Genomic DNA, 12,395 nt, shown 5'->3' on the forward strand with positions numbered 1-12,395 from the left:
TGAGCCCTGCCAACTCCTGTGCAAAAGTCTTTTTGCCCCTTTGAGACCGCTGTACCCTGTGTGTCGCCTGCTGGCCTGGTGTCATGTAAACCAAACCATGACCAAAATACCCAAAGTCCTCCTGGAGATGCCACACTCAGAGGGTCTTCCTATTTCTGCCCCCATTATACCCTGCAGCTGGAGGGGTAGAGGAGAACACAACTTGTGCTCCTGGCCCCTTAATCAAGGCCCTGAGGGTTTTCCTGACTGTCTTGTTTTCATTTTGTAGTTATAAAAATGATTACTGAAATAAAAGATGCTGCTGAAAGCACCGAGTCGTGTCAAAGCAGCTCAGACTTGTGTCATTGCAGAGTCCTTGACAGGGAGAACCAAAGATTTTCACTTTAAAACCAGTCACAAGATAAACATCCCACAACGTGGGGAGATGTGCTCTTTGTTCTTTTTTTTTTTTTTTTTTTTTTCTGAATTAATACTGCTTTTAATTTTTGGGCATGCTTCTGGAAGCAACCAATGTTAACACAATGTACTTAGCCAGACAGAAGCATTTCAGGAGGATGCTGTGGTGTGTAGGAGCCAAGGAGTGCACGACAGGCTGCTCTGGGAAGGAAGGGGTCTGCTGGTGACTTAATAAATCATTCAAGGCACAGCTTCACTGAAAGGCCATACGCTGCCCCCCTCCCAGTTGCTCCTTGCAGACCATTTCTTTGTTTCAACATGGGAAACTGCCAAATGAAGGAGGTGGGAAATTTGCAATGTGCATAGAATAGAACGTAATCAGGCTTCTGTTAATTTTGTGCCTTCTACCTAGGAAGCTGTCGGATACAGTTTTGGAGAACTAATGGTGACAAGGCTTTGCTGGTGTGGTATTGCTTGACTTGTGTGGTGGAGAGAAGCCTTAAATTGGCAGGAGAGAGTCACCAACAAGCCGGGCCTGTTGCACGTGTTGCAAATGCATTTGCAGTTGGGCTTGTCAGGTTGCTCTTTGTCAAAGTATGTTTCAGAATGAGATACGCAAAAGCCGCCTGGACACGGTCGTGGGCAGCCTGCTGTAGGTGACCCTGCCTGAGCAGGGGGGCTGGACCAGAGGACCTCCAGTGATTCTGGAAGGCCTTTCTCTTCATTGTGATGCTGGGATTCTGGAATTCGTGCTGGGATTCTGGAATTCGTGCTGGGAGAGGCGAGCGGTGTGGTGTGCTGGGAGTGCCTTGCTCACCACTGTCTCCCTGTGCTGGGAAGGCTGCGTGTATGTTCTGTCCTGAGACACTCAGCGCCTACGTCTGTCTGTCCAGGTGCACCGAGCAAGGTAAAAAAGAGCGTAAGGTCAGAAGTGCCTTTGGGAACTGCTGCGAGCTTCGCCACGGTAGACGGGGACTGCAACTCTTGAAGGGAAGTATAGTCGTGTTGGGGAATAACCGCAGGAGGTAGCTGGGTAAAGTGGCTCCAGCGTCAGGTTCTGATCTGTGTTGGTTTTGTTTGTTTTTTCATGGAGAGGGATGTCACATCTGTGGTCTGCATCAGACACAGGGTCTTCGCTGTTGGGGGCTGTTGGGGTAGAGAGCTGAAATTCTTTCCTCGTCTCACCTTCTGCTGTAGCTTTGTGCTTGTGGAGCATCTGCACAAACTCGGCAAGACAATCTGTAGGCTGCACTTGAGTGAAATAAGGCCGATTGTAGGATTCTGGTACAGACCGTCTCTGTCACGCTGGTGGCTTTTTAGACTACAGCTTAGGGCTTGGATGAAATGTAGGGTTTTTGCCTAAACCGCCGGGAGCGGGGAGGCTTTCTGCCTAAGCGGGAAAGACCTGACCCGGTGGTACTCCCTAAATCACCTGCTCACTCACTCGCTAAATCCTCTTTCTGCAGGAGTAAAATCCGGCAAAGTGCAAATTCACTGAACCTGACGACTACGAGAGTGCAGAAAGTGACTTTTCCATCTGCTGCTCCTCCAGTGCTTGTGAGTTGCTTCCTGTTTCTCTGGGGAAAATGTCATGGAACCAGTCATGAACAACAATTCAAAAATTGGTATAACTTTTATAAACCCTTTTATAACCCTTCCCTGAAATCACTTTAGCTTCCACCTCTGGCGGAATGAAAGAACGACGCCTGTCAGCTGCAGCCTTTCCCAGAGAGCTAGGGAGTCTCTCCGTGCAAGAGGGAGTTAAAAGTTGCCTTAAAAGATGCCTGACTGTGTCCTGGGTGGTGTCCTTTCTAAAAGTGAAGGGGTTTTTAGCCCTCCCTGCAAACTGAGTGTGCCGTTTCACCCGGGTATGAGCTAGCAGCCCGGGCTGACTGCCACAAAAAGGAGATGGACAAATTCCCTCTCCTTCTTCCCGATGCGTGGTCCTGCCTCCTTCCTTGTGCCACCTCTTATGCTTGCTGGTTGTCTCTGCAAGGCAGTTGAGCTCTCGAAGCTGGTGGAACACCACCTGCTTTTCTGTGTGAGTTTCCTGCCTGCTCAGGGAGTGAACTTGGCTCCTAAAGTGCTCTAAGGCACTGTTAAGGCAGTGCGAGGTGAGCCACAGGAGTACGGTAGTAGAACAAAGGAGCAGATGGAGAGATGGGAGGCGGCGGCAAGTCCTCTCTTTTGGTGGCAGGGAAGTCAGCATGTTTTGTGAAACCATCTCTTCAGCTGCGGCTGGCCATATTTTTAGCTTTTTCGTCAGTAAGCCCATTGCATTGTTGGCCCTTGAAATGGATTTTCAGGTACTACCGTCAGTCAAAACTGACGTCCCTGAACCCTGACTTGGCTGAATGTGATTCTGCTTGAACATGTAATTTCTCCATGTTTATTCTACTTGGAGCTTTTTAATGCAAAAATCTATCCTCAGCCTGTGACTCGTGGTACGCTCCTTTCTTTGGAAATAGTTTGGAAGTCATAAGTACCTAAGGTGAAGACCAATGGTAATTTTGGCTGCTAGAAGACAACTGACAATAAGTAACAAAGGGTAAAGTACGAAATCAAGGGAAAGGACAAATGGAAAGTTGTACCTGTTACTGAGAAGCTTTTTAAAATCTGATTTTTCTCAGCTCCCATCTTCCTAACCTGTGTGAGTAGACTTGAACTCAGTGTATTGGGCTTTTTCCTGTTATTTCTCTGTGGATACGTCTGGGTCGCTTTTTGTTGGTGATCTCACAGGCATCAGAAAAGCAAAGGATTCTCCTTTTGCTCTGCTGGGAGAGCAAAAAGTCTCCCGAGTGCCATTATTTGCAAGGAAAAGAGCTAGAGGTGATGTCTAGGGGATTTTTCACTGCATACTGATGAAACTTCTGTCACTCTCAAGAATATTTCTGGCTGACGTGAGTCTAGTTGTGCAATTTTTTCCTGTATTTACAGCGAAGAATGCAAGACCTAACAGCTGAGGTAACGAGCAGTCTGCTGCAGTTTCCAGAGGTGACTCTTCAGGCACTTGGGGAAGATGAGGGAACCCTCGGCTCTGTGCTGTGCGGGAGGTTTTCTGGAGGTGAGCATTTTCCTTTAAATTTGGTCTCGGTACAAAGCTGTTCTTGCCTGGAGGCTACCTGAAGCCTCAGGTCATCGTATCAGCTGTGTCAGGTTGGTGCTGTTAAGAGGCATCCTGTTTAGAGAGAGAGAACAAAAAGGGTGCTTCAGCGATGACAAATGCTAATATTAAAACGTGAGTATAGTTAAACTTTGAAGTGGACTTTCCAGGTGATGTGACAGTAGAGCTGGGTGCCTATCTGGAGGTCTAGGCTTCTGTTAAGACCAGGTGGAATCTATCTACCTGAGTGTAAATGCAGGAATTGAGCTCATACTTCCTTTGGGCTGGCAGTAGTTCAGCGAAACAAAATGCCTTTGATTCTTCCTCTACGCTCTAAGACTTGTATTCCCATATGCGTTTAGATCATTTCTAGCAAAACCAAGGCGAATATGGTATAAAGGCTGTCGATCAGGACCTTGTCATCTTTATCCCAAACAACCCAGATTCTTCGGTGCGGGAATGACAAGTACCAATGCAAAATAACAAGGTGGTTAATTTTAGGAGGGATTGCTTGGGGATTTCAACGGGTGATTTTGAATCATTGACTAGAATGAGGTAGGTCGGTCTTCCTCTGCTAGGTACGTTTATTGAAGGAAAGGGGCAGGCACTGTGATTTTTTTTCAGCTGTTTTCAGTCTTCCGTTGGACATTTGCTTCAGTCCTCTTTCTTTTCTCTCACAGGGAGAAACGGCCTGGCGTGGTTGGCACGTGGTCCTCACCTTGAGGTGGTGAACTGTGTGACAGGAGAGCGGCTCTCTGCGTACCGTTTCAGTGGAGTCAATGAACAGCCTCCCACTGTTCGTGTGGTGAAGGAGTTTTCCTGGGAGAAGAGAACTGGACTGCTGGTTGGGTTGGAAGACGCAGAGGGAAGCGTTCTCTGTCTGTACGACCTTGGACTCTCAAGAGTGGTTAAAGCAGTTGTTCTTCCCGGGAGGGTAGGTACTTTTTAATTGGAGAAACGAAGCTTTGATGTTGTTAGGTGCTGCGTAGGCCTGTTTTAGGACAAGCTTTGGAGCGTCTCTTTGTAGGAGGTATTTTTTCTATCGTGCGTTAACATCCTGTCACTTGAGAGTATCCAGTCAAGACGGTGTTGCTGTAAAATCTTGGGCTTAATGTGCCATTATTGTTGGAGTTTACTGAGAGTAAAACAAGTTTTCTGGTTTTATTGTAGAGCACAGAGTTACCCGATTCTCTCCTTCCGCAAAAAGGCATTGAAAAGCACCTTTGTTTGGCCCTAATTGCTTGATTTCCATCAGAAATACCGTCTTTAAAATGGCTCAGAATTCCATAGTTGTGCTGTAAATGACTTCGACACATTGCCTTGAATCTCAGCCTAGCAAGCAGGCTGAGGAGAACACATTTTTCTGTTGACTTAGGAGAGGAAAAAAGAGCCTCTAGTGAGTTATCTGACAGATTGTTGGGAGGTCACCTTTCAGCCTGCAGTCCTTGAATCTCTGCTCTCTGACTAGTGTGTTTGTGTAGATGGGACACACTGGTGTAATGTTGCTGATGTTTTCTGTCTTCTGTAACCCAGAAACTCAAATGATGTGTGTCCCCTAGCCTCATTATCTTAATGTAAACAAGAATCGGTGGCAGTCAATAGAACATCAAGATTCATTTTTATCATCTTAGAATCTGCAACAACTAACTAACTAACTTCTTAGCCAGCTTTCCATCAGCTGCTTTGGTTTGACTTGCTAGAATACAGGTGGAGTTTTGTTTGTTTGTAATGCTACAGTGTGATGACTAGTAGTAAGCATTCGTATTGGGGTGACTGAGAGAGAGAAATACGTGCAGCTTTAGCGCAGGAGTCTTTGTGTGCTCGTGTCTCTGCTCTAGCAGTCAGTGTTGTCCTGGGATGTGCTGCAACGTGTGCTGAAAGGTCTGTCTTCACCTTGTGAGACAGTTGCGTGCAGACTGCTGGGCACGTGAGAGAGCAGTGTGCGCTTCCTCCTTCAGGTGGAGTCACCTTTTTATCTGAGAAGCTGCTGCTTTAGGCTGGCTTTTAACATTTTTCTCAACATTCGTGAAAGCGCTGGTGTGCATTTAAAGCTTCTTTTCCTTTATGTGGTTGTTACTTTTCTTCTAAATGCGGACTAGTGTGAATTTTACTAAGCTGGTCTCTCCCTTCAACGCTTTCTAAATACGTTTCGCTCCCATGGAAATGGTGTGTCTCCCATGCAACTTGGCCGCTGCCTCGTCTGACTCTGGAGCCCTGATTTATCCTAACGCCCGTTTGTCAAAGAAGGCATAGACTGTACCGCGGTGCTGGTGGGCTGTGAGCGGTGGGAGACCTTGATGTAGTTGTGTTTGTCTGTCTTAAGCCCCTTGAATACGATAAAGTTTCTTGCGTATAACTGATTTTCTGTGTTTTCCTCCAGTTAATTACTGCGAAGTAGGAAATGGAAATTGCTAAGCTGTACTAATAGAATGCCCCATGTAAGTTGAAGTTAAGTCACTTACCCGCAGGAAATCTAGTAAATGGAAGGCAGTAACAGGTTTTTGTACGGGGCTTTTTTGTCTTTGTCTCTTTTCTTGATCTAATTGCAAACAATGCTTTGATGCTCCTGTATTTACTTTCTCTATTGAGCTTGTCAAAGAGCTCAAATAGTAACTTGTAGTTTTCCTGTAGGTAACCGCTATAGAACCCATAGCGAATCACGGAGGACCCAGCGTGAGCACTCAGCACCTCCATCAGAGTCTGCGATGGCTCTTTGGGGTGGCAGCAGTGGCTACAGATGCTGGCCATCTGCTTCTGGTTGACCTTAGTTTGGATGATTGCTCCTGCACTCAGAATGATATCGAAGCATTGGGTAAGCCTGCAGTTTTTCCACATGAATTTAAACGCAAGAAAACTTCTGTCTTCTAACGAAACAGTATGCATCCCACTTTGAAGACCCTTGTGTCAGACATTTCTGACGACTGGTTACAGGTGGCAGTTTGACATCGTATAGTCCCGACCTGATTAAACCTGGGAGCGTCTGACTGCTCCTCGCAGTGTTGTAAATGCCCCCTCCCACCAAGATCCCTGTGCCACTATGATTCTTGCCAGAGAGGTGTAGGAATTTTGCCACGTGAGCCGGTGCGGCCGCCTGGTAGGAAGTTGTGTTGGAGGAGCCCTGTTTCCCGGGAATGCTCTTCTGCTTGTGTTAATTGACTTGGGGCAAATTTTGGGCTTGTTTTTTAAAATAAACCCCACTTACCAACACCCATGCATTTGGATGAATGAAATCTCGAATAGGTGTACTCAGATTGCATACACCGTTTTGGCTATTACAACAGCAGCTTCAGAAATTGGTGCCACTTCAAACACGAGGTGCCACTTCAAATTTCATCACGAGGCCCAAACTCCTGCTTTTCAGAGTCCAGGAAGAATTTGGTTACGTTATTAAGGTTACGCTTTTACCTAGCTTTCAAACGTGAGTGAGAATACTTGTCTGATCCGAGAGTTCTTATGTTGTTCAAAGACATACATAATGGAAATGGCAAAAAAAAGTGTTGCATAAATGGCTATTTTGCCTGGCACGGTAGCATTAGATGATAGGGGTTGTCACGTCAGTGCCTAAAATGCAGCCTAAATGGCATAACGTATTCATTTATTGCTTGGTTTTGTGTGTGTAGATCTAGAAGTTGTCACTAAAAATCCTGCTGAAGTTGCACAAAGAAGAGAAACTGTGACCAGCGAAGGGAGACGTCTCTGTTTTCAACTACAAAATGCTTCCGGAACAGCAGTATCAGCCCTGTGCTACATAAGCAGAAGCAACCAGCTCGTTGTGGGTTTCTCAGACGGCTACCTGTCGCTCTGGAATATGAAAACTTTGAAGAGAGAGTAAGTAGGCCTTTACACTTGGCCATGCCTGGAGGTGCGGGGCTCTCGATTTGTTGCTTAAGGAAGTATGTGGATGTAAAGAGAACTTTTTCAGGGAGTGAAATGAGTATGAGTATAATCTTGGCACGTTCAGAAATCCTCTTCTGACATAACTTTTCAGTCATACCTGGATGAAGTGGTCCGCCTTCTCCCCAGTGGACTAGGATTGTTTTCCTTATTGTGCCTGTGGATTGAGGAATTGTGGGAAGCATGCTTCCTGGGGTTTTCAGAACCAGTTACTGCAACTGGGGCATCCATTGAAAGGCTGAAGTATGTCAGTGATGTGATTTTGGTGCCGATATTCTCTAAAGTGTCCAGGGTGAAACTAGTGAGACATGAAAACTCAATAGCTGACCTGTGCCTGAAAAATGTATTCTTTCCTGCATGTCAGCTTTGGCCGAAAGAGCAATCTCACCTGAAATATTTGGCTAACTTCTGGTTGGGATTCCCTTCAGCAGATCTGCACTGACTCCCCAGAAGCTGTTGGATGCATAAATAGACAGTGGAGGAATAATTAGGTGGCAAGAGTAGAGTGTGGAGGTACAAGTAAGGTTCAGAAGTCAGGAAGAACAATGCTTGACGTAGTCCAAGAAACGAGAAACTACCTGTGTTTGGGCCACTAGGCTCACCTTTTGTTTTCTTTTTCGTTTTGCTTTTTTTTTCCCCTAAACCTGTAGGCACCACGCTCAGCTTGAAGGAGGGAGGATTCCTGTCTATGCTGTCACTTTTCAAGAGCCTGAGAATGATCCTCGCAATTGTTGCTACTTGTGGGCTGTTCAGTCTACGCAGGAAAGGTGAATAAAGACTTTAACTATCAGCCACTGAATTAATTCCTTTTTTTTTTAAGGATATTTGTTCCCATACAGTTGAACATGTGTATTTGTTGTGTGTCTGCGATTCTCTCCGGTACGGAAGGTGTTAAACTTAGAATGCAATTTTTACAGGATTTACCAGACGTGAAGAGGGACCTACTAGTTCCTGCCTTCTGTCAGAAGGCAAAGCAACAGTGGCCATATTCTTCTGCTCGCATTCTCAAATGGTTTGCTTTTGTTCCTCGATGACCGCTTCATCATTTGTTTGATAGTCACACCGTGGTATTAAAATACCACTAGGAGCAGTTGAGGCTGCAGATCTAGAACACCAGACGTGCCCACACAACAGCCTGCCGCCCCTAAAGGCGGCGGTGACAGTATTGCCGATGGCCTTGTGCCAGCGTCAGCAGTCTGTGGAGCCTTGGTGAGGCAGTGCAGCTCCCCGGGCAGAAAACGATTCAGCAGAAAAGCCAATGGGTTCCTGCTGTTCTGCTGAATCAAATCGGACTTGGAAGGGTGCAGAGTGTGCAAGAGGGGGAGGGGAACTTTGGTGGTAAGGGAAGGGCAGAGAGATCTCTCTGTCTGCATCAGCAAGCGATTCCATCAGCTCAGCTGTTGGTAGAGTGGCAGTCTTTTAAAATTTGACTTCAAAGCAGTTTTGATGGAGAACTCTTCATTGTGAAGAACTATTTCCAACAATTCTTAGTCCATACAACATATTACAGCTTTCCAATTGTACGGTTGGCTTTTGCCCCTGAAGCTGTTAGTGTCCAAACACCCTCCTTTATGTTTCAGTGGCTAAATGTGGCCGGTGATGATGTTTTGGGAAGAGGTGGTGTTCTTTTCAGCAGGAGCATGCTATTAAGAAAACATTTAGGTCTACTAACACGACAGTGAGGACTATAAAGCAGCTTTGTAACCAAATTTCATAATTTATCCCTTTTTCAGTGAAGGTGATGTGGTGAGTTTACACCTGCTGCAGTTAACGTTTGGTGACAGAAAACGCGTGGCCTCAGGACAAGTCATGTATGAGGTAAGAGGTGCATGCATGGGAAAAGCAGACAATAGTAATTTTCTCTAAGGGAGTATCAGTTGAGTTACAGGGGTGAGATTTACCATCAACCTTCAGAGCTGGCTGAAAAAATAATCATGTTTTGCTGAGTCTTCTTGGGCACGGCCTTTGTCCATACCTTTTGGAAAGAAGGCGTACCATTTTATACTGCAGTGTCGTGTGTTCCAGCTAGATCCATCTGCAAAGAGCCCGTATAAATGAAATTCCTGAAGAGGAAGCGGCTTTTGCAAATAAAATTATTCTGAAATACCAAACGAATGGCATGTAGGAAGAGAAGACTGGGCCTTGAATCGCTTGGTTTAACCAAGCTTCGGACTTGAATAAGCTTCTGTCTCTCTCCCTTTCTTAAAATACAGTCATACTCTAGTCTTTGCTGATCTTCAGTTTTATATTCTTGGTTTCCCTTAGAGCTTTGTCAGCCGGACTTTTCACATGAAATGCACCTACAGTGTCTCTTCAGTGTTGATCCTGCCACTTAGTAGCTGTAAAGATAACTCGTTCTTCTTTTTGGCTGGGTGACCTATTCAATCTACTCTTAAAGCCAGGAAAATATGTAATTTGGTCAGAAGAGTGTACCTAAATGTTAGATCTGGCTCCAAGGAGGATGCGTTTAAAATACAGATGTGAGGTATCCTTGTATCTCAGATAGCTAACAGAGACAAGGCGCATCTGTTAGATGTGTAATTCCATTCAGTTGTACGCCTGGAAGTCTTCCAAAATCTTTTTGAGGGGACAGTAATCTTAGTTCAGAGCAAGTCTTTCCTCCTGATTTGGTACTTTCTCTTGCATATTCTCAATAGCTATGGAACGAAACAGGGGTGACTCTTGTATCGTGGTACTCTGGTTTTTGTAGGGACTGTGCCTTTTTTTGGATTGGTTTAGATTTTTGAGTGTTTTGCTTATGTGTAGGAAAGGTGCTTCCTCATTTGGCACTGTTGCTTTTGCATAGATAGAGGTTAGGTGTTTGGAAAAAATTTCTTTAAAATGCATTATCTATCACGGTGACCAAGTAGAAGGATCTTCCAGGGATTCATGGCGTGCTGGATGCCATCTCCTTATCTTTGTTGATGTGCAGGGTTTTTATGACAGAAACATACGTTGCTCTAGAGGAGCAGCGCACCCGGATTGGGTGTTTTAGTTTTAGAAGGGCTTTGCTTGCTGTTCAGTATTACCTTGCCGGTATTTCAGTTAAGGCTTACTGCTCTTTTGCTGGGACTTCTCTAACATCATGAGTTCTGTAGTCAAGATGCAGAGCCAAGAGCTTTGCATGCATGTGTGTTGCACTATTTCAGATATCCCTTTGTAGAGATATATTTAGGTTTTTTAAAGAAACCTTGATGTTGCAAGGAATTCTGCAAAGCATGTTTAGATCTGCAAAGCCTTTACAGCCAAACTTACCCGTTACGATTTGACACTGCATTCTCTTGCATGTCAGGCGTAGTTTCTATTTACCATCAGAAATAGGCTCATGCGAAATACACAGTATAATAAGCCTATTCTGTTAGACTGTCTTTCATATTTAGCCATAATGTATGTTTTTATCTTAGAATGACCTTTGCTCTCTTCTCTGATTTTTTCCCCCAGGGTTTGGAATACTGTGGCGAAAAGTTCAGTTTAGATCTCACGGGTGGAGTCTTTCCCTTGAGAGGCCAGATGAGTACTACATTAATCAGCTGCCAGACTGTCGAAAAATTCCGCAGCGACGTTGGCGGAGAGGATAGCGTAAATGAAGGTTTGTTCTGATGTCCGTGTTTGGTGATTTTAAAAGAAGTGCTTTTGGAACCTAAGCAACGAATGCTGTTCTGTCCCCACAGTCTGAAAGTCTTGCCTATCTGCATAGACTAGATTGTTGGGATTATTTACGAAGAAAAAATGGATGCTTAAGTTATGTGGGACTTCTTTAAGGGAAAAAGTGAGTTTTATTTTATGCTTGCTGACATGCTATCGCGATGTATGGTGGGGCCGTTTGTATGATGATGGTCAGTCGTTTTACTCCTCCAGCTGCCATCTTTGAACAAGAAGTTCAAACTCTCCATTGCTTAGGAATGTTACCAGAATTTTTTCCCTTCTTCAAACCGATGTCCGCATCTGCATCCAGATGGTAGCCCGTCACAAGTGCTGTTCCCCAGGGCACTGCACTGGGGCCACTTCTCTTTAGTATCTTGACCAGTGATCTGGACGAGGGGACAAGAAAAAGGGGCAGTGTGACTGAAACCTATCACAGAGATGTTTGCTATTCCGTAAGTACTGTAATCACTCTTAGGAAGTGTTGTGTTTCACGAGTGACAGAAGAGAATGAAGCCAAAATAGAAAGTGGTGTTTTAAAACTATCGGATCTATCGTATTTTCTACAAGTCAGAAACAACGTCTTGTCTTTTACAGTCACGTCTCCTGACACCAGTGTCTCAGTCTTCAGTTGGCAAGTGAATACGTACGGTCAGGGAAAACCATCTACTTACCTGGGTGTATTTGACATTAATCGCTGGTATTCTGCTCAAATGCCAGATTCGCTAAGGTAGATTTTTCTTCAGTAGTTTTCCATATGCCTGCCAATAATTCATTTGAATGTCAGCATTTAGCTTACGCGCTTGTTTTCTTTAAGGCCGGAAGAATTCCCTCATGAGTGCCCCTATTTTGCACTGTGGTCGCTGGATACCGTAGTGAGCGTGACTTCTCCGAAGCTCCTTTTGGATATTCTGGTCCATGAGCGGAGTCTAAGTCGGGGAGTTCCTCCTTCTTATCCACCACCTGAGCAGTTTTTTAATCCAAGCACCTATAACTTTGGTAGGTATTTCACTGCTTTTGAGAGTGATAAGCTTAAAATGAGGTCAAATGCCATTCATTGGTTCTCTTGTTCAGTCATTGTTTGTCATTCAAAACCCAAACCAAACCAAACCAAAAAACCACCCAGTCCCCCCCAAACCCAACTCTGATCACGTTGTACTGACAAGGTATTTACTATTGTGGAACATATCTGACAGCCGGCTGAGTTTTGGTGCTTTTGTAATGTAGCCGGTGAAGTGGTGCTGGTTATAGCCTGAAATGACTGTGAACTGAAGCTCAAAGCACTCAGTTATATGTTTCTAGATACCGGTGTGTAAAAAATGTAAAGTGGTCATGCCATAACTGTGAGAGTACGGAAGGT

At 45.0% G+C, this 12,395-nt stretch overlaps 1 protein-coding gene across 1 annotated transcript in view; it reads left to right on the forward strand.

Annotated features, from left to right (window-relative positions):
* Positions 1-3,339: 3,339 nt before the first annotated feature.
* LOC134512960 (protein ELYS-like) overlaps positions 3,340-12,395 on the forward strand; it is a 30,779-nt gene continuing 21,723 nt past the window's right edge. The window contains exons 1-9 of the mRNA XM_063328887.1: positions 3,340-3,460; positions 4,180-4,433; positions 6,131-6,311; positions 7,120-7,327; positions 8,044-8,160; positions 9,127-9,211; positions 10,835-10,982; positions 11,633-11,765; positions 11,853-12,034. Coding sequence (XP_063184957.1) covers positions 3,340-3,460; positions 4,180-4,433; positions 6,131-6,311; positions 7,120-7,327; positions 8,044-8,160; positions 9,127-9,211; positions 10,835-10,982; positions 11,633-11,765; positions 11,853-12,034 — 1,429 coding nt within the window. The remainder of the gene's footprint in view (positions 3,461-4,179; positions 4,434-6,130; positions 6,312-7,119; positions 7,328-8,043; positions 8,161-9,126; positions 9,212-10,834; positions 10,983-11,632; positions 11,766-11,852; positions 12,035-12,395) is intronic.

This window comes from Chroicocephalus ridibundus, chromosome 3 (assembly GCF_963924245.1).
Source record: "Chroicocephalus ridibundus chromosome 3, bChrRid1.1, whole genome shotgun sequence".
NCBI classification, from domain to species: domain Eukaryota; kingdom Metazoa; phylum Chordata; class Aves; order Charadriiformes; family Laridae; genus Chroicocephalus; species Chroicocephalus ridibundus.